The sequence below is a fragment of the Acanthaster planci genome, linkage group LG18 (assembly GCF_054643075.1).
Source record: "Acanthaster planci isolate LZ-2023a linkage group LG18, COTS_SCS, whole genome shotgun sequence".
Lineage (NCBI taxonomy): Eukaryota > Metazoa > Echinodermata > Asteroidea > Valvatida > Acanthasteridae > Acanthaster > Acanthaster planci.
In genome coordinates this window covers 12654054-12676344 of record NC_141794.1, presented here as the reverse complement: position 1 = coordinate 12676344, position 22291 = coordinate 12654054, and the positions used below count along the sequence as shown (strand labels likewise).

The following is a 22291-nucleotide window of genomic DNA, read 5'->3' as shown; positions in this document are numbered from 1 at the left end:
TTTTCAATTTTTAGTAGGTTAACCAATGAATTTTTTAATTATCCGCCCAAAACAAACTCACCCCCCAAAAAGTGAATGTTGCCAAGCCCTCCCAGCGGCCATTTTTCAAATGACATCCCTCACCTTCCTGGGGCTCTTCTGACTAATTTTCAATCCCATTTTTGTCTGCTTTGCCCCCAGATGGGTGCCCCTGAATCTACAGAGATGATTCTGGGCCATACTGACACAATTCCACCATTTCCTGGCCCAAACAGACCCCTCTTTTCGAAACAATCTCTGGGGGTACTTTTTCTGCGCCTCGGCCTGGCGGAGAATTTTCCTTGAATTGGGACACTGCACCCTAGATCGCGAAAGGAATGGCGCCAACATCGTACCGATGAAACGCGGTGGGAACGTAGTTGACCCCCGGCCTGCCCCACTCGCCAAACTTATTTTTATCCACTTCACTGTGGATTTTCCAAAAATTCTTTCTCTCTTAATTAAGACCTTTAATTATAATGAAACAAAATGAGTGCCTCATTGACATAATTTTTTTCTGGACATTATGAAAATTGATTACTTTAAGCTACATTATCTAAGGGGAATCCCAAGCAACACGCAATATAAGGAAATACCGTGGAATGAGCAATGCCCGGAAATTCCATGCCTGAGCACGCAATACCACCGTACAGGCTGCGTTGATCACACCCACGACAGCACAGAGTGCTGAAACGGGCGTCTAAGATCGTCTGCTCATTAATTGTGAAGTTCTCTAGACAAGACGGTCACTTGTTCAACGCTGCCAGAGAGGGGAACCTATCCTACGTCACTCCAGTCAGTGGCCGGGTAGTTAAGGAAATACGGTCTGACAGTGGTGAGCATTACGGGAGCAAGTTAAAAGAACGGATGTAGAAAAGATGGCTGCGAAAGAAGCAGGGTCGGTATAATTTTTCTTTTCGATTTGATGTATTTCATGCGGCACAATACCTTGTTGCAAATTAATTTACATCTCTCCACATTAATGATGAATAATTGTGATATCTCGTGGGCAGATCGTACCGGTATCACCAGAGACGATGGGTCCACGTGCCTCACTCAGAAAAGAGTTTTTTCCCAACGATGATGTTATTGCTGGACTCTTTTGCTTTCTCCATGTAAACCACAGCTGTGGTGATGTTTGTCTCATCAAGAGTGGGGGGGAGCTAATGATGTGCACGTGACTTTAAAGCATAATACATTATTATAGGATATTTATCAATCAGGTAAATATCGCAGGATGTTCAAGCTAACAGTATCTAGGCCCCACGGTCCTGACGACTGTAATATTTCCAAAACAGCATCCTGGATAAACGAACAAATACTTGGTGAAAGTATGAAAATTTGGTGCATTACTCTGTGCGAAGAATTGGATCTTCACCCATGAATTTTCCTGCCAATCTATTGACCTAACATCCTGTTTTATCCACGTCATTGCTTTTTTTCTTTGCTTTGTATATTTGAAAGCTGTAATTAAATATCCTCTGGAAATTAGTAAATATCTTCATAATAATCGGAGGAAAAACTGCATAACAGAACTATAATCAAAATAGGTTAGGCTTGCGGTTGTACCATGTGGAAGAAATATCTCTTTTATGAGTGTGTGGTTCTTAGAAGAACCGATGGTGAACACTCAACGTTCCGAACAGTATACTCTGTTCGATCGTCTTCAGGCCTAAAATCTTTAGCAATGTTTATTTTCCCCAACATTCAAAGATTCACTGCGAAAACCCCGGTATTATCTAGGGAACCATTCCAGCACTTTTCACCAGTGTTGACATTTTTGGTGTTATTTCAAAGCTGCTGGGTTACTTCTAACACTCTCCAATCCATGCATTGTAACAATTGAAGGTGTATAAAGTAACCCCAACAGTGCTAAAGTACATTTGGGTGTGTTCATGATAACAACAATTTAAAAATGTTATTTTTAACACCGGAGGCGTTTTTGCAGTGTTGGAACAGTCTCCCATGTTGTGTTTTGAAGCATTTCACCAATCCTTAAATTTAATGTGCTCAGAGCAGAGCCCCTCAAATTATTCGGCCCTTTCGAATAAGCTCCATTCCTGTGATGTCACAATCGTGCACGTGGTTGAAGCTGCCCGTAGGAATATATGCGATCACCGTGCATGGCCACGGCAGTCCAGACGTGGTGGTATGTTGTCTACATTTAGTGCAATCCAGTCACGCGGATGAAAAAGGGCTATAGATTACACGTCCAGCTCTGCAAACAACTCTAACCATCAAGTTGGTGTGATGTTTCCTGATGGATGGTTTACCAAACACATTATAAAATTCAGATTCAACAGTACAAATCCCTACGCACATAATAAAAGATCACGTGTGCAGACGACCCAGAGCTTGCTAGTATAACGCATGTGCAAAATCTCAAAAATAAATGCACGCTACACACAAAGTGGCAACGGCCTACGCGCGTCGATGTTTCTCGGCAGAGAAGAAATGAACGTGACATTTTCATCCAAAGAACATGTGATCGAGGGGTGGGAATATTGAGTCCCACTGGGATCGGTAGTAAACTTCCCTGGAAGCTTAATGTGTGGATCGTATCAGAGTTAAGGGCAAAAATGTGCATTCAAAGTCGGTCGACGGTTTAGAACCAGTTACTCATCGATATCAAGAGTCTTACCTGAACTGTTTATCAAACTAGAGACACCATCTCGGCTACCCAATATACTTATGATGATACATGTATGTATGCATTAGCTTAGACCAGCCCCTTTCAATTTAATTTAGGAATGGTTCGAGAAAAGATCCCTGGGAAGGAGGGCCTCTTTATCACAAAATTTCGACAGGTCACACTTTTGTCGATCTGTCTTAGCAGAGAGAAAAAATAACAATCGTGAAAAATTACTTTTAATCTCAAGCTGATCCAAGTACCCACTGCCACACACCGCAAATGAATAGGACATTCTCACCCTAAGGACATGTATTTCAGGAATGGGATCGAGCCTCTTTGGGATGGCTGGTGGTATTCAGAGATTATGGGCAAAATCGATTGATGCTTTGAACAGACAAGTGAAATAGTTCTAACCTGAAATTGTTTATAAAACTAGTCATACTGTTGCGGCAGCGCTTGCGCGCCCGCTGGGGGCGGACCCTGACAATCCGGAGGGGGGGAGACTGGTCTCCCGGTAAGGGATGGATTGGATCAGCTTGTAACACAGGTCATCAAATAATCACCTCCAATTTATTCGTCAATGGAAAGAAAACCCCAGACCCCACGGGTTGCGAGACCTACAGTGGTCTGCAGGGCCCAGCAACTCCAAGGGAACAGGCTGAAAACTGTCCGAAATGGTCCCGAAATGTTGCGCTGTCTCCACCGAGATGGCCACGGAAAGAAAAAGGACTAGACGTGGTCGAAGGGTCGGTAACGCACACTGGGCAGACCGGCATATCCAAGCGCGGTATAAATAGTAAAAATGTTGACAATGCCCGTATTACAATAAAAATGAATCCAAGCGTTTTAAAACAGATAATGAAGTTGGCGGAAGGCATTCCGGCTAAATCTTATGTTATCATGATAGAAATTAAATGGAGCTAATTCCAATAGAGGCGCAAGGCCACGTCAACGTGAAGGGTGAGGGGACCCTCTCAGTTGCTATGCAACAACGTAAACATTGAAAGGATCTTAAAGGCGTATGCCATGTGCATGTAGATTATACATGATAAATATACGGGCAACTCCCCACAATACCATAATATATTAGCTTAGACATGTGCGTGATTTGTTTCTCTTCACCTTACAGGAATGATTTGAGAAAAGGTCCATGGGAAAAAAGAGATCTGTATCATTTCGCTTGGAATCTGAAAATTGGGGTTGAGATCGATTGCGATAAGATAATACGCAAGATAGACGAAGACTTGGACAAGACACCACGCTTATTGGGGATCGAAGCCCTTCTGTTCAGAGCGTACTTGGAAGTATGTGACAACCGAAAACGCTGGAACGTTCGTAAAGCCAGAGAGTTCCTGGACAAAGCAGACGTGAGGATAGAACAGACAGATGAGCGTCTGCGTAAAGGCTACAAAGTTGTGTCACTGCTGAATCGCATGTGGATCGAGAACAAATGCCTTAAAACCCAAAAGGTCAAAGAGCTACGCGCTAAACTGGATGGTTACGAACTGGACGACGAGGATTATTTGGTGATCGAAGCAGTGCACGCGGCTGCTTTGACGCGTCTTGGGCCCAATGCGTATGCATCGGCTCTCTATAAGTTCGAAAAAGCGCTGAAGAAGTTTTCCGAAAATGTCAACTTCCTCTACGGGGCTGCGTTAATGGTGGGCAGAATGGCACGATATAGAAGAGTCGACACCCCTAAGTACAAAGACATGGACCCTATGGGTAAGGATCTCTTGGACAAGGAAAAGGATTACTTGCAAGAGATGATGAAGATAAAGGATGAATATCAGCTTGCAAGGTCAGCTCTTGGGTTGAACTTAATTGGACGAGGGGAAGAACAAGAAACAGAAGGACGAGATCATTTGACGAGGGCATACAAAGAAGCCCATGAAGTGCAAGAGGTAGTACTAAATTTAGTCAGATATTACAGACGTGAAAGTAGAATGGTTGATCAGGCCACAGGCATTTTGAAAAACAGAATTGAGGAAAATCCAGACTGCAATGAGAGTCATTACCAGTTAGCACTGTGCTACCTTAAAGACGCTAAGGAATGCAGCGCAGAACAGGAGAGAGACGAATGGAATAGAAAAGCTCTCGCTGAGCTAGAGCAGTGCCTCGAACTAAACAAAGGACACACATTCGCGATGATACACAAGTGCCAAGTAACCGATTTCTTGAAGAAGATCACTGAAGCTGAAGAGCTTTACGAAAACTGCATGCAGCAGTCTGAACACTGGACATCCGAGAACAAGTTTCATCTCTACTTTGAGTTTGCCTGGTTCCTTGATAAAAACCAAACAGCTACAGGACACAATTCAAGAATGGATTTATGGCAGAAAGTGATGGATCTTACAGCTTCGTTTGAATTTCTTGACGAGACATCTTGTAAATGGGAAGTAAAAAAGAAAGAAGAGGGGAAAAAGAAAACAGCTTATAAAAAACTGTTGGATCATTACAAAAGCAACAGTCTCGAGCGCGGAATTCTTCATTTCCAGAACTTTAATTTTGAAGAAGCTGAAAAGGTTTTGGAGAACCTGCCAGAACTCGAAAGAGAAACCAACTTCGACATCCCACGCTACCTTGCACTGACATACCTGAAAATGGGCTACGAAAGAGAGCTACTAGCTTTGTCACAAGGTGGAAAGCCTGAAGAAGCGAAAGGTATTTTTAAAAAGGCTCACGAAAATGCAATCCGTGCAATGGAAATTGGTCTGAGCCAAACGGATGGTCGAAAGCTAAGGGCTGACACGGCTCTAGCAATCGCTCACAACCAGCTCCTCTTGTCGCCCCCTACAACCATACAGCTAGACTCTCTATGTATCCGGTCATACAGGGAGGCTGTCAGATGCGGAAGTCTCGTTGCTAGCCTGGAGTTACTCAGATTGATACAAAACAACATTGTTCAAGTAACTTCAAGGTGGACCTTCCTCCAGGTAGGTCTTTGATTATGCTTTTTTTTTAAATTTAAGCTTCTTATTTTGTTTTAGAAGTGTGTTACAAATCTTCACTAAAGTGTTTGAAATCTGTCATCTTTATTTGACTTTCCAGTCGCTACGTCTTTCTTGTAATTTAATGCAGATGCTTGCAGAAATCGTCGTGTGTTGCTCACTGAGAAGCAGTGATTGTCTACATAAAGACCAGAAACCCCTCACCTTCGAACACGGTCTTAGCAGCCGCGATACAGACAAAGATGTATCAGCGCTGAACTGTAAAACCATCAAGCGTGACGGCAGGGCAATCCTAGATGGGAGCCCGTTCTTCAGGCCGGCTTGGGAGCAACACTTCTGCATGGAGAAAAAAATACTCACAGAGAGGTTTGAAAATAATGAAGGGGAACTTGAGTTGGATGGCAGGGAAGAGTTGGAGGAGATAACCTCGTCGAATGAAATCATCCGCGCCGCTGCCGATTGTTGTCTGAAACTACGCCCTCTGTTGGACGGTATTGTTGATAAGTTCAGGGTAAATATTTTGGTACGGAGAGATGTTTGAGTTAGTACGATTCTTCATGTGCAGTTAGTCTCTAATTTGCCTGATAAAGGTAGTGAATGTCTGTTCAATTGTGAACGAACAAACATTTGCCAAAATAGGTAGATTTTTGTTGCTGGTCCTGGTTGTTTCACTCGGATCTGGACCACAATCAGCGATCTGTCGTTGGTTTACGGACACAAACACCGCATACCGGATGATAAGATCACTGATCGAGATCTGTGTGAAACAAACAGACCCACAGTTGGTATTTCAAAAAGCAACCCCATTCAAAGAGTCCGCACGCGTCAGCACAAGGCTGTGCGTGCGGATAGTGCAAATCTTGCGCGTGCGTTCAAATGACCCCCCCATGTACTTCATTTTGGGCTACGTTGTCGAGGAATACGGAATTAGCTCATTAAAAACACTCGCCTTTTACCTCAGTGGATTAGTTTTTTCTGTTTCGTTTTACAGAGGGAGGAAGTCGGTCGCGACGAGGAAACGAAGAAACAATATTTTCCTTTGATACTAGACGAGCAGAACGCAAGGAAAATGCAAAGCGAATTGAAAAAAAGACTCACCTTAATCTTTGGCATTGACGTGGACAGAAACTATCCTAAGCTTTGGAATCAGTTACTTAAGGTACAAATGATAAAGATACCCTGAGTTAACTATGCATTACAAACGAGTTGGCTTATTGCATGATATTTACTCATTCATTTTCTTTGGAGTAATGCAACATTTCTGTCACACCAGGACGACAGCTTGTGCGTTTATTCATCGGAGCTAAAATTATAATTCGCTAAAACAATGAGTAAGAAAATGAGAGGTATGGGGGTTCTTAAGACCAAGATTTCACCGTTAAACACTTTCAACATATTTCATGCAAGCCTGCATTTGTGTTTCATGCGAAGAGGTGCTGTAGTATAATGCAATTTCATCTTCGAAATTCCAGACCCAACCTTGCTGCAACTCCGGAAATGAGTTCCTCAAAACATTCTACACCTTGGTTAACAAGATAAAGCACAGTGATGTTGCTTCATCGGAGAGTAATTTACTCATTATAACCAAGGACCCAGTCACCTTGGCTCGTCAGTGCACGGATAAAGTCGAAGAGATCTGCAACTTCTTCTTCGATGCCATGAGAGAAGCCACTCATCTAAGGAACAGGGTGGAGCAGCTTGTGAGTGACATCAAAGATGGCAGACATGAGAAAGCTGACGAACTGCTGAAAATACTGTCCAGCAAAGAAGACTTCGTCGTGCGGATGGGAAGCACTTGGAACTTGCTGGAGGTAAACTTTAGAGTGAAATTTACTGCAAGCCGACCAAATTTAAACCCGTACAATTAGCAAGCATAACTATGTTCATCTTAATAGTATAAAAATAGCCCGAGACAACAAAGTGTATCATTCAGATTATTATGTTGAAACACCTTCCTCGGGTAGGTAAAATGAGGACTTCAAAGTTGGTATTAAACGAACGTATAATTACAACTGACTAGGTCTTACTGATTTACCAGATGACTGCGCTGATTCGTCAAAGTAAAAGGCTGTCTCGATCACCTGATGTGGAAGCTGAAGAAGCTCTACGCAAACTGACGGAGGGCCCACAGGGGATATGTCACAACCTCCGAAGGCATCATCAAGAGGTTGAAGACGCAGTGTTGGAAAACCACGAGGATGATCGGCTATCAGCTAAGTGCAGAGAAACATGCAAAGAAGCTGTCAAAGCGCTGGATGCGGAGTTGGCTAAACACAAAACTTTGGTGAGAAATGCAATGTTACCAATTTGAGTCTCAATCAAATTATATAGCTTGTGATAAAGCATTTTTTGCGCTTCCTTTGCCGAATACCTGAAGACATGGACAAGGGAGAGAGAAGGATACATCACAAGGGGGCTCAACCCTCTGCTTTAAAACTGCTTAAAATAAGCAAGAACAGCAGGAATCCAAATTCCGTGCACAATTACCAAGGAAACTGCAGCAATTTAAGTAATCTTCAAGCTACTTTAGTTGAATGGAAAATAGGAGGAATGGTTAAGGTGAAAGGCTAAAATACCTAGAAACGCCACCCTGGCCTCTCATCACTTGTGGTCCAAAATCGAATTCCATCATGGCTCAGATTTTCAAAAGTATGAAACATATTTGTATGTTCTTTTTTTTCTTCCACACAGAGTGGTGATGGATCAGACCCACAGTCAACAGAAGTTACATTTCCACTTCTGGACATGTGCCCAGATGAAGAAACCCCTGGGCACTGGACGGGGAAAGTTACGAAACAGCTGCGTGGAGACCTCAAGCAGATGGGAATTCTTGTTAAAACCAACAAGAAGCTAGTGGAAATAATCCTGCAGGTGAGTGCTAGCAGTCATTCGTGATTGTCATGATATGGCGAATGTTTGTGTGACGTCAACTGCATGATTCTCTGCCATGATGAAGGTACACAGGTATTTTTCCAGAAAATAAACCCACAACAGGACCTTCTGGCATTTTTATTTTGTATCTCACAACATGACGTTTCTTCTCTGAAATCTCCAAAAGCTCGGCCGCACATGGAACTGATATTGATCATGTCATTGTATTCAGAAATTTGTTCTTTTTTATTATTACGATAGGCACAGCCATGCGTCAGTGAGAAGAACTACCGTTTCATCGCTGTGAAGACGTTTATCAGCGAAGGAAGTAACGACGGTATGGTAAAGATTAAGACATGCAGCGGTGACGATAAATCCTTCAAGATGTTGGACCTCACCCGCTGGTGTACAAATAACACCGAGAAAGTTCTCTTGGGTATGCAGTCCTGCCTACTTCTGCCCCCTTCTTAACTTGGAGACGTCCTCGTGGACGCTCAGAGCATAGAAATGCCATGCGTGGGCCTATTAAGACTTCTTCTCTCCAAATACGTATAGAACATAGGATTCCGAAAGTGTCTTTCAGTGCAACACTGGTGTTCCACAACACAGGGCGCCTAAACAGTTCACCGCAGAAAGGCCATTTTTTGCAGCGCATTGTGGGAAATCGCGCATATTATTCTGTTCGCCGGCTGGGTGTAGGAATCTTCCCTACGCTTTTGCTTCGCGCTGAATGCAAACACAACCACAATTTGTCAACACACAACAGCCAAAACGTACATGACATAATTCCAATGATGGGATTCAGGGCAATCCAGCGGTAGTGAGTCTGCCGCGGGATACACTGCCGGGAAAAATGAAGCAGCGTTCTGTTTTTAGTTTGTTTTTTTAATTATCATTATTTTCAATATACATATCGTCAATAATTTCGGAATATAATATGTATTTGGGTATATAGTTTTACGACACATAAATAAGTACATATTAATTTGAGATTCGGTATTCAGTTGAAAGTTACATTTGCATAAGGATCTGGAAGGGGGTCCCTAAAAGCAAGCTTGTCGGGTGTGAAAACACGAGAACAAAAAAGTAAAATTACACGTAAAACACATCACACGCATGACATGGGGTACAGGTATTCCAATGCAAAGCAATAAGATAGGAAAATAAAAATATACGAAGTTCACATAGCTACCCATTAAGAAGTTAACTTGAACTCAAAGAAATAAAAAACAGATAAGTTTCAGTTTTGATTTAAATAATGGAAGACTACGAATGTCAATGAGTAAGTAATGTAAAGCATTCCACGACATAGGACCTTCATGGCGAATCACCTTTTGCAAAGTAGTTGTTCTTGCAAACAGAGAGTGGAATTCTCCACAATTTCGGGTAAAATTAGGATGAATGTTGTCATTGCTACAAAATATCTGTTTAAACTTCAAGTGATACAAATTGTTGGCAAATAGAAAGGTTACTCTCAAACCACAATGTACAAGCTTTGATAAAAGAATGATCTATAGTGTCAAAAGCCTAGGAGAGGCCTGACAAGATACCAAGCTTACTTTGTGATGAGTCAAGCTTAGCTGTGATTTTGTCAATTCATTTGAATATGGCATGAGACGTTGAGGGATTTTCTCGAAATCCGAATCGAGCATTAGTTGTAATGTTATAATCGCTTCACTTAGTACATGTAGTGCGATTAAAAAAAATATTCGCTCAAGAGGTTTGGAGAAAGTGGTTAATACTGTAATTGGTTCGTAGTTGTTAACCAGTTTCGAATCACCACACTTATCAATAGAAATAACTTTCAGTTGGCAATCTTCATTTTGGGGAAATATTTCTTTTGTAAAAGCTAAATTCATAAGAAAAGGTAATGGCTTAAAGATTGAGGAAATGATTTCCCCTATCAAAGAACTGGTTATTCTATCATAGCCTGCTCATTTTTCTTTTGTAATGCATTCACAATATCACTGATCTCTTGCTAAGTAACTGAGTCGAGGAATATAGAATTTTGATTAGGATAAGACAAGTAGTCATAAAACTTGTTGGTATTTGACGGAATTCTTTACACTAAGATTTTGACCAATTGTAAAGTGGTTATTAAAATGAGCAGCTATGCGCTGTGGATCGTCAGTAGTTTCGCCATTGATGTCAATGCTATTGCTGCTTATTTCATCGTTGATTATTTTCTAAGTATTCCGGATACTACTTTTGTGCAATTTAATCTGCTCATTATAATAAATACGTCTTAGTCACTAAAATACCCGCATTTGGAAAAATCTAATTTACAGGTATTTAAAAAAATGTTTGCAATGTGAGAAGCAGATGTTTGGTTACCTTTATAAGTTTGTTAATAAGAGGTGCTGAATCTTCCTGTGACTGCTTATTGTTATGAACATTAATTCGATGTAAGTTGAAATCACCACACAAGAAGCTAAGTTTTCTTTCTTTTGAGATGAGGTCTGTATATGCTGCAGGTAATAACTTGCTCAAAGGTAGCTGTAGGATGTGTGTAAACCACCACCAAGAAGATTCTTACATTGACGAGGAGTGACAATATCAACAAGAATAAACTCCAGTGAATCATTACCTAGATCATCTATGTCATACCTTCGGACATATTGGAGACTCGATGACATATGCAAAGCTAAATCTCCCACTTTCTGTTCCCTCTTCTTGGACTCCAAGATGTATCCAGGTAGGTTTAGATTTAAGTTACCGTTGGCATTAAGGAAAGTTTTGTTAAAACCAATAATTGACAACTTTCGATTTACTGAATGAAGACGTGTCTTTAAATCATCAATTTTTTACCTAAACGTCTGACGTTGAGATGCAGGAGATAAAGCTTATCTGGATCATCATAATTAATTTCAAGACGTTAACAACTTAATTGTCAGAGTAATAATTTGTTCTGATAAGTTGATAAGAGGCAGTAGAGGTGTTACCACTCAACAAAGTATCCCTATCTCAGTATTCATCACGAAAAATGAATCTTAAACAACTGTATTATGATTTTGCAGGAACAAAACACATTTCGAGAAAACAGTGGAAACGCTCCATAACGTGCGTAAATAGCGCCCTCAAGACTAGAGCAGCGCCCTCAAGACATGAGCAGTAAGGTCACAACAATAGACCTCGGCCACCTCCCGAAAACAAAATTTATCCACTGAACGACATATTTTCCAAATATTCACTAGCTCAAGATCTTTAATTCAAATGAAATAAATGTAATGCAGACGAGTGCTTCGTTGACGTGAAAACTATTTCCAGACAATAATATGAAAATCGATTAATTTTAAATCACATACTATGTACTGTAGGCCTGTATCTCTGGGGAATCCCGTGCAATACGCAATGCAAGGAAATTCCCTGCAATACGCAATGCCAGGAAATGCCATCCAGTACGCAATGCTGTTGTTGGTCGCATATTGATCACCCGCACCAGCACCATAGACCTTCGTCTGTTCAGTAACTGTCAAGTTCTCATACCACTCTAGTCATACGATCGACGCTGCCAAAAAGAGGAGCTGAGCCTACGTCACACCAGTGTAGTCGAGAAAAAACATGTAGTAGTGGTTATCATGGAAGTAAAAGACCAGAAGTACTGCTGACGAGGACGAAGACAAGCAGTGATAGCAGAAAAAACATGCAAAACATGGGGACCAGAAACCAGGTGTTGTTGTTAGAGCAGTGTAAGGAATAGACAAAGATAGGGTCAGTATAATTTTAAGTTTTTGCGTTCATACATGCATTTCAGACGGGGGCAAATATGACAAAGCGGTGAGAATGCCCCTGCTGCAAACCGGCAATAGCTTTCGTGAGATGAGTTTTGTGATCTCGTGGGCAAAGCACACCCACAGTGACGCTAGGTCCGAGTCCGTGGGTTGTTTCAGACCCTCACTCACAAACCTTGGTATTTCCGACGACGGTGCTACCTCCGTCCGGCTTTCGCTTCCCACATCATGCAAACCAATTTCGTTGACAAATCAATATACCTACAGCGGCAGCAATTTCTTGTCAAGATTAAATTGGGGATGGGGGAAATTGCGCGGCTAATACATGTAATTGTAAAGCCACATGTGCATACAGTATTACAAAAATATTTACGTGTACATGTATATTGGTATCAACCAGGAAGTATATCAATCTGGCACATACAAGGGAAGGTTAGTTTCCACTTTCCTGGCAACCGACTTTAATATCTTCCAAATAATATTATGGATAAACTAACAAAAACTCAGCAAAACTATTTTAAAAATGGGTTGAACATTAATGTGGATGTGGAATCGGAACAATTTGCATGAATTTTCTCCTCAATCTGTTGGTCTTACATCCTGCTTTATTCACTTCATTGTTTATTTACCATGCTTTGTATTTGAGCTAGCAATATATCACAGGTTAATAAACCTTTGCAAATTCATTTATTTCATCTTTACAGGAAACAGCACAACAAATCCCCCACATAATCATCATGGACGTCATTTACGAGAATCCTCTTGCAAGGTAGGCAGACGATCCAGAGCTCACCACTGCTCATGTGCAAAATCGCAAACTAAAATGCACACACAAAGTTTTGCAATGAGACAGACACACGAAAACCAAAAGTAGCAGTCAAAATTTAGATAGGCCACACTTTTGTCGATCTGTCTTACCACAGAAAGAAAAGAAAACAATCGTGAAACATTAATGTCAAGCTGATCCAAGTACCCACTGCTACACACCGCAAATGAATAGGATGTTCTCACCTTTAAGAGCATGTATTTCAGGAATGGGATCGAGCCTCTTTGTGATGGCTGGTGGTATTCACAGATTATGGGCAAAGTCAATTGATGCTTTCAACAGGCAAGTGAAATGAAATAGTTCCAACCTGAATTTTGTTTCTTTTATAAAACTAGTCACACCATAATATATTAGCTTAGGCGTGTGCGTGATTTGTTTCTCTTCACCTTACAGGAATGATTTGGGAAAAGGTCCGTTGGAAGAAAGACCTCTATATCATTTCGCTTGGAATCTGAAAATTGGGGTTGAGATCGATTGCGATAAGGTAATACGCAAGATAGACGATGACTTGGACAAGACACCACACTTACTGGGGATCGAAGGTCTTCTCTTCAGGGCGTACTTGGAAGTATGTGACGACCCAAAACGTTGGAACGTTCGTAAAGCCAGAGAGTTCCTGGACAAAGCAGACGATAGGATAGAACAGACAGATGAGCGTATGCGTAAAGGCTACAAAGTTGTGTCACTACTGAATCGCATGTGGATCGAGAACAAATGCCTTAAAATCCAAAAGGTCAAAGAGCTACGCGCTGAATTAGGTGGTTACACAATGGAGAACGAAGATTTTCTAGTGATCGGAGCAGTGCACGCGGCTGCTTTGAAAGGACTCGGACCCAATATGTATGCGTCTTCTCTGGAAATGTTTGAGAAAGCGCTGGAGAAGTTCCCCGAAAATGTCAACTTCCTCTACGGGGCTGCGCTAATGGCGGGCAGAATGGCAAGATATAGAAGAGTCACCACCCCTGAGTACGAAAAGATGGACCCTATGGGTAAGGATCTCTTGGACAAGGAAAAGGATTACTTGCAAAAGATGATGGAGATAAATGATGAATATCAGCTGGCAAGGTCAGCTCTTGGATTGAACTTAATTGGACGAGGGGAAGAACAAAAAATAGAAGGACGAGATCATTTGACGAGGGCATACGAAGAAGCTCCTCAAGTGCAAAACGTAGTACTGAATTTAGTCAGATATTACAGACGTGAGGGACAGGTTTTTGATGCTATAGACATATTAAAAGATAGAATTCAAAACAATCCAAACTGCTACGAGAGTCATTACCAGTTGGCACTGTGCTACGTGGCGCATGCTAGGGGAAACAGCAGGAGAGACAAGGCAGCGATTCACAAATGGAATGAAGAAGCTCTTACAGAACTAGATCAGTGTCTCAAACTTAACAAAGGACAGACATACGCCTTGATGGATAAATGCAAAGTATATAGCATTTTGAACAAAACAAAAGAAGCGGAGGAGCTCTACGAGAACTGCATCCATCAGTCCAAACACTGGACACCTGAAAACAAGTTTCTGCTGTACTTTGAATTTGCCAAGTTCTTTGTTTATAACCGCAAAGCTGCGGAATACGAATCGAGAATGGATTTATGGCAGAAAGTGATGGATCTTACAGTTTCGTTTGAATTTCTTGACGAGACATCCTGTAAGTGGAAAGTACAAAAGAAACAAGAGAGGAGAAAGGAAGAAGCTTACAGCAAACTGTTGGGTTTTTACAAAAGCAACAGTCTCGAGCTAGGAATTCTTCACTTCCAGAACTTCAATTTTAAAGAAGCTGAAAAGGTTTTGGAGAAGCTGAAAGAGGTCGATCGAGAAAACTTCGACATCACCCGATACCTTGCACTGACGTACCTGAAGATGGGCAGGGAACGAGAGCTACAGGTTTTGTATCTAGGTCACAAGCCTGAAGAAGCAAAAGAGGTATTTGACAAAGCTCACGAAAACGCTATCCAGGCAATGATGGCGGGTCTGTGCCAAACGGAAGGTAGAAAGCTTAGGGCGGACACGGCTTTAGCGATCGCACACAACCAGCTCCTGTTGATTGGTCTTGGCAGTCGTGCCAAGACAGCTCTTGAACAAGGGGCTCAAGGTCAGCAGATGCCCTTGCCGTCCTCTCAGCAAGAGATGGAGGGTCAGAATGCCACAACACTGGATCAAGACACTCAGCACACAATGTCGACACCTACAATCATACAGCTAGACTCTCTATGTATCCGGTCATACAGGGAGGCTGTTAGATGCGGAAGTCTCGTTGCTAGCCTGGAGTTACTCAGATTGATACAAAACAACATTGTTCATGTAACTTCAAGGTGGACCTTCCTCCAGGTAGGTCTTTGATTATGCTTTCTTTTTTAAATTTAAGCTTCTTATTTTGTTTTAGAAGTGTGTTACAAATCTTCACTAAAGTGTTTGAAATCTGTCATCTTTATTTGACTTTCCAGTCGCTACGTCTTTCTTGTAATTTAATGCAGATGCTTGCAGAAATCGACGTGTGTTGCTCGCTGAGAAGCAGTGATTGTCTACATAAAGACCAGAAACCCCTCACCTTCGAACACGGTCTTAGCAGCCGCGATACAGACAAAGATGCATCAGCGCTGAACTGTAAAACCATCAAGCGTGACGACAGGGCAATCCTAGATGGGAGCCCGTTCTTCAGGCAGGCTTGGGAACAGCACTTCAGCATGGAGAAAAAAATATTGAAACACAGGTTTGAAAATAATGAAGGGGAACTTGAGCTGGACGGCAGGGAAGAGTTGGAGGAGATAACCTCGTCGGATGAAATCATCCGCGCCGCTACCGATTGTTGTCTGAAACTACGTCCTCTTTTGGACGGTATTGTGGACAAATTCGGGGTAAATACTTTGTATAGAATGATGCAAGAGTTAGTATGTTAGTATATGAAATTAGTCTCAAGTTTACCTGTTACTGGTGGTGGACGTCAATATAGTTGAAAAGGAACAAATATTGGCCAAATACGGGATACAATTCCGTGGCTAATAATTTTGTTACAATAAGCGATTTCAAAAAAGCAAGGTCCTTTTCCGCACAAGGCAGCGCGAATAAGCGGATGTTGTATGCGTGTATCAATGTCAGTTGATGCACTTAATTTGGGCATAAGCTGTCCAGGAATACCTAACTGGCTCGTTAATTAAAATCCCAGGACAATTACCTTAGTGGATCAGTGTTTCTTGTCTGCTTCCTTATACAGACAGAGGAACTCGGTCTCGAAGAGGAAACGAAGAACCAGTATTTCCCTTTGATGCTGGACGAGCAGAATGCAACAAAAATTCAAAGCGAATTGAAAAAAAGACTGAACACCATCTTCAGCACTGACGTGGACAAAAACTATCCTAAGCTATGGAATCAGTTACTTAAGGTATAAAGAAGAAAGATATTTTGAGTTAATTATGCGTTGCTAACAAGTTAGCTTATAATTTGTCATGATATTTACTCATTCATTTTCTTTAGAGTAATGCAACATTTTGTCACACCCGGACGACAGCTTTGGCGTTTGTTCATCAGAGCTCAAATTACTACATGTATTCGCTAAAACACTGCGCAAGGAAATCAGACGTATGGGGTTTACAGACAAGTTTAGGCTACACAAGGACGTCCTCGAATCTGTCTTAAGAATAAAGCACATTCAACACATATCATGCATGCCTACATTTGTGCTTCATGAGAAATGCGTCTGGTGTAATGCAATTTCATTTTCGAAATTCCAGATTCAACCAGGCTACAACTCCGGAAATGAGATCCTCAAATCTTTCTGCACCTTGGTTAACAAGATGAAGCACAGAGATGTTGCTTCATCGGTGAGTAAAATACTGGATATAAACAAGGACCCGGTTACATTGGCTCGTAAGTGCACGGATAAAGTGGAAGAGATCTGCAACTTCTTCATAAAAGCCATGAGAGAAGCCAGTAATCTAAGGAAAAAGGTGGAAAAGCTTGTGAGTGGCATCAAAGGTGGTGAGCTTGAGAAAGCTGACGATCTGCTGAAAATACTGTCCAGCAAAGGAGACTTCGTCGTGCGGATGGGAAGCACTTGGAAGTTACTGGAGGTAAACCTTAGAATAAGTAGCACGGCACAGCTACCAGACTCACGAGCAACCAACAAAACATAGCCATGTTCATCTTGTTAAAATATGCAGACACAACGAAGTATAATTATCATTCATATAAATTGAAGAAAAAAATTCCTGGTGCCGTATTTCCTGAAAATAAAGACAGAAAAATTGGTTAATTAAGAAAATATCACTATTGCTGACTCCATTTACCAGATGACTGCACTGATTCGTCAGAGTAAAAGGCTGTCTCGATCACCTTATTCGGAAGCTGAAGAAGCTCTACGCAAACTGACCGAGGGAACTCGGGTGATATGTCAGAAACTCTGGAGGCATCATCAAGAGGTTGAAGACGCCGTGTTGGAAAACCACGAGGATGTTCAGATATCGGCTAAGTGCAGGGAAACATGCACAGAAGCTGTCAAAGCGCTGGATGCGGAGTTGGCTAAACACCAAACTGCAATAAGAAACGTAGGTTTTCGAACTCGGGTCTCGATCCATTTATACAGCTAATGATGACAAGCACGTCATCAGCTCCTTTTGGCGCTATATCGCTTTATCACCCAAAGGACAGAGATTAGGGAGGATGGGGGACAACTTGCAAGGGAGAGAAACAAATAATCTCTCTTTTGCTTTAAAAGATGAAATAAAATTATGTGATTTACATGCACAATTAAGTAACCTCCAAGTCACGTTTTGTTGAATGGAAAACTGAATGGAAGGGAAAGAGGTTAAGGGGAAAACGTTTAAATGTCTAGAATCGTAGCCCTATCCTCTCATCTCTCGTGGTCCAAGTTCGAATTTCATTAAGGATGATATTGGACTCCGTTATTCCGAAAGCGTAAAAAGTTTCACATGATGTTTCTAATCTTCTATACAGCCTGGTAGGGGAACCGACTCACAAACGACAAAAGTTGCATTCCCATTTCTGGATATCTGTCCAGATGCCGAACCCGGTCAGCAAAACGAGCCTGGACATTTGAAGGGGAAAGTCAAGAAACAGCTGAAAAAAGCCCTCAATCAGATGAGCATTCCTGTTAAGATCACCGACAAGCTGTTAGAAATAATCCTGCAGGTGGGTGTTAGCAGTCATGCGTAATTGACACGAAGATGTCATGATATGGCAAGTTTTTGTATGGTGTCAACTGAATGATTCTCTGCCATGGTGGTGGTAAACTAGCGATTTTTAAGAAAATGTATGAACTGAAATACCTGCCATTTTAATGTTGTGTCTCAAAGCATGATGCGTCTTCTCTGAAATCTTCAACAGCCGCACATGGAAAATTACATGTCATCGTACTTATAAATTTGTTCCTTTTTATTATTACGATAGGCACAACCATGCGTCTGTGAGGATAACTACGGTTTCATCGCTGTGAAGACGTTTATCTCCGAAGGAAGTAACGACGGTATGGTGAAGATTAAGACATGCAGCGGTGACGATAAATCCTTCAAGGTGTTGGACCTCACCCGCTGGTGTACAGATAACACCGAGAAAGTTCTCTTGCAAATGCAGTCTTGCCAGCCTGCATCCTCTTCTTAAAGTGAAGGCGTCTTACGTTCGCCATGTTCTAGCTATGCTACTTCAGGCTTTTACAATGAGAATTTTTATGGAACTAGTCACAGTCAGTGCCATTATTGGGCCTAGCAAAATGCTTCCAGGTAGTTGTAGCAGACTCTTCAATTATCAGTCTTTACAAATCACGGACCAATGACAGCCCTAAGTTTTTACATTTGATGTTTTCGTTTTAATAGCTAGAAGTAACACCTGATTTGTTTGGTCATGCTTCCCTTGCTTATTATTTTGTTTGATGTCTATGCATTTGTTTATTTTGCGGAGTACTTTTGTACACTCAGTAATTAGTCACAGTGCAGTGTTTGTAATGTTAATAATGACGTCATACAAACAGGAAAGGAGGTAAGTGATGACGTCATTTGAAATTGCCCTTAGAATGGCTTTCACTGTAGCCAGAGGCTCAAGATCTATCTGTATCTAACTCCTCATGAGTTCCAAGGCTACCAAATTCGAGATGTGAAAAATATGTGACCCAGAAGACCAGCAAATAAAGCAGGCCTATCAAAAATGGCAATTTGTATCGGACACTGTATATGCGACAAAGTTAAGCTGGCTACATCCGCTATAAATGATGAGAACAGAACGAGAGTTATACGGACAGAGCAAGGTGTGAATGTGTACTCAATAATATAAATAAAAGGCACTGTAGATTTAGACTAATATAATGGATCTTACAACACCGTGAGTGCCCTTCAGTTTCAAAACCAAATTACTGTGTTTAATTAGAAGTCAGAGAGGAGGTTTCATCTATGATTGGTACTTGCCTATATTACTTGCTGTCATCAAAGTAGTTTTAATATTCACATATTCATCTTAAAATTTACCACAAAACTAGGGTTATGCCTACAATTTTATGAGTGAATTCTATGAGAATCTGTTTAATTAAAAAATCAATGAAACACTTCTCTCCAAAATTATCCAAAGTGAGAAGTGAAACAAATATAATCACGAGTCTTATGAAAATCTATCTATTAATTATTCGAACGAGACCACTAAACATAGTTTGTTGAAAAAAAAAACCTTCCAAATCCTGTGTCACAATACTTTCCAAGGAGACTCCTCACATCAATCAACTTTACATCGACGAGTAAACACATTTGATACGCATACGCGCAATTCAAAATGCGCGAAATCTGTCGACCCAACGCGCAGTGGGTCGACAGATTTCAACAGTGTGCCTCCAAGAGTTTCAAACTCGTTGGCCAATCACAATGCGCGAAATCTGTGGACCAAATGCGCGTTTGGAAAGGGTCGACAGATTTTTTGAATTGGTCAACGCCTTGCAAACTCTTGCAGGTGCGCTTTTGTGAATCGCCCGTATTGGCGAACACGGTGAAAACTCTTGGAGGCGCACTATTTTTGTCGTTTTTCAAAAATGTTCCACTGACAAAAGATATGTATTCCTGTACGGTTTTGTTCCATTTTGCTTTCTTTTATTTCTGTAACAATAACTTTATTAGTCCAATTTTTATTTGAATTGGTTTTAAATTTTATAGGCAGCAGGTGGACAACAAAGCTGAAATTCTGAGTACACAAATTTCCACAGTAAAGATGAAATCCTCTGAAAAGCCGAATTGTCAACCCTCTGCAAATTATTTTATTTCTCAAGAAATGAAGCAGACAAGTTTAATGTCAACATTTTGAGCACTGAAGATATACACAGAAGGTATCAAATATTCACATGATTTGTTCAGATAATAAAATGCCAGTAATCCACACGTAAACTAGCTTGGTTTCCCCGGTTGTTGGCTTTGATAAATTTAAATCTGTCTCATCCGCCAACGTGAAACAGATGAAACCGAGGTACACCATGGTACACTTATGTTAAGGGTTTTTATTTTTGGTATATGACTTCGAATTCGAATAAGGTTTTTGTATCGATGCCATGCTTTACTTACTAAAAAGGCTGCTGAAATCTGCTCATTCTCATAATCCGCTTCATAATCAGTCTGCCAAATTCTTGAGTTGGTGATGTTCACACGTTTAGAGTCGATTTCACCTACTAAGAGCTCAGTTCACTTCAAAAGACATTTATTTTCAACTCTCTCAGCAACCAAAGCAAAGAGGAATAACATTAAGCAATATACAGTGATATTTAGGTGATGCTCCAAGAAAACTTATCAATGAAATGAAATTAAATATATGGGAAATACAAAGAGCAATATAACTATTGACCACAAAGCCTTACCCGCAAGAAAAGGCTTGTTATGGAACAGGGAAAGTGCAGGTGTGTATGACACTCTTGTCTGCGACCAACAGTGCGTAAAGTTTATTGCACTTGTTCGTACCCAGGAGATATTACAGAGTTAGAGTACAGACGCATGGGAAACTTGTAAAGCATAGTTAAAGCTTGCAGGAGGGGAAAAAAGAAGTTGGAACGTATACCTGTGTTAAGAGACAATCTTGGAGATGAAAGAAATCTGACCCTTTGAAGAAAGATTCTGATCACCTCAAGTTTGCAGCTACGACTTTATTAATAGGAGTATCATCGGTCTTAAGGAGCGGCAACACTGTATTGTCGGGATATTGGATATAAGTAGATTTGTTGAAGAGAAATGAAATGTGTTTTGGTGCAGCTCAAGGAAGGTTTGTTGGCCTGCATGTAGGCCGGATAGATAATGCCGGGAGCTTGGACTCCCGGAAGTCAGTACGCAGTAAATAAGACATTGTGAGGCGTAGACCTACCGTATTTATCAAAATAATAATTCTGTTAACCTTTTTTATCCTTAACAACCAAGACAAAGGTTTGAGCTTGTAAAGTTCAGCTACGATATTTGTTTACTGTAAAATGATCAGGAAATACAAATTATTGTGTCCCAGCAAATCTCATGCAAAATGAGCGACATGCAACGGACCTACAAAATGTGAACAAAGTCCATATTCAGTAAAGAAATTATATATGTACTTTCTCCTTCAAGAAAGGAAGCATGTGCTTATTAAAAGGAAAATGTTTTTGTATGTTCACATCTGTCACAAAAAAAGTAAGATTCACCTCTTCCTGTCATTTGGATTGGTTGTTCAGTCTTCAAATTCATGACTTCAAAACATCCTGCCAAACAAGGAGAAACATGAGTGCACACCATTCAGTGAATTTGATGGAAATAATTTTGAAATCGGTCCAAAAAAGACTTCCAATGCCATCGTGATTTCTGTTCTCTTCTTGAGGTAGTTCTTCTTATTGTCGTTCCGTTTATCCGCAAAATATTCCTCGTTACAATTGTCACTTCATTAAATGCTAAAGCGTGCGACACAACGTCACTCGTATTTGTGATTCGGCCCAAACCCAAATTCCCCTGCTTTTAGGAATGAGTCGCTCTGTAACCATCGTGGAGGAAACTAAGCGCCGGCTGTAATAATCATTTAAAAATCTCCTGGTAGAACATCGTAGACACTTTCGAAATAAAAATTCTTTTTCCATGATATGGCGAACCGCTTCCTATACTGACGACGGGAATGTTTTATGACGGAAATATCCCAGCACTCCTCCATTTCGTGAGAACGTATGAAACGCAACAAGTTTAAGTCAAAGTGAACAAAAAGCCCAGACGGTTGATTCAATTCATCTTAACCGAGCCAGCCGAAAGTTCACTGAAAGATCAGACAGAACCT

At 41.0% G+C, this 22291-nt stretch overlaps 1 protein-coding gene across 3 annotated transcripts; it reads left to right on the top strand.

Moving 5' to 3' along the window:
- Positions 1-628: 628 nt before the first annotated feature.
- Positions 629-20409, top strand: LOC110978770 (uncharacterized). Of its 3 annotated transcripts, XM_087148856.1 has the most exons (9): positions 11813-12183; positions 12908-12972; positions 13423-15364; positions 15511-15891; positions 16248-16415; positions 16765-17103; positions 17323-17577; positions 17987-18181; positions 18440-20409. In XM_087148856.1, exons 2-9 carry the CDS (start codon positions 12941-12943, stop codon positions 18647-18649), a joined length of 3522 nt encoding a protein of 1173 aa, XP_087004982.1. In that variant the 5' UTR covers positions 11813-12183; positions 12908-12940; the 3' UTR covers positions 18650-20409. The 3 variants fall into 3 exon arrangements, with proteins under 3 accessions (XP_087004983.1, XP_087004984.1, XP_087004982.1); XM_087148857.1 differs by lacking the exons at positions 11813-12183; positions 12908-12972 and adding an exon at positions 629-916; XM_087148858.1 differs by lacking the exons at positions 11813-12183; positions 12908-12972; positions 13423-15364; ... (4 more) ...; positions 17987-18181; positions 18440-20409 and adding exons at positions 631-916; positions 3780-5586; positions 5732-6112; ... (3 more) ...; positions 8293-8472; positions 8734-10631.
- The last annotated feature ends 1882 nt before the right edge of the window (positions 20410-22291 follow it).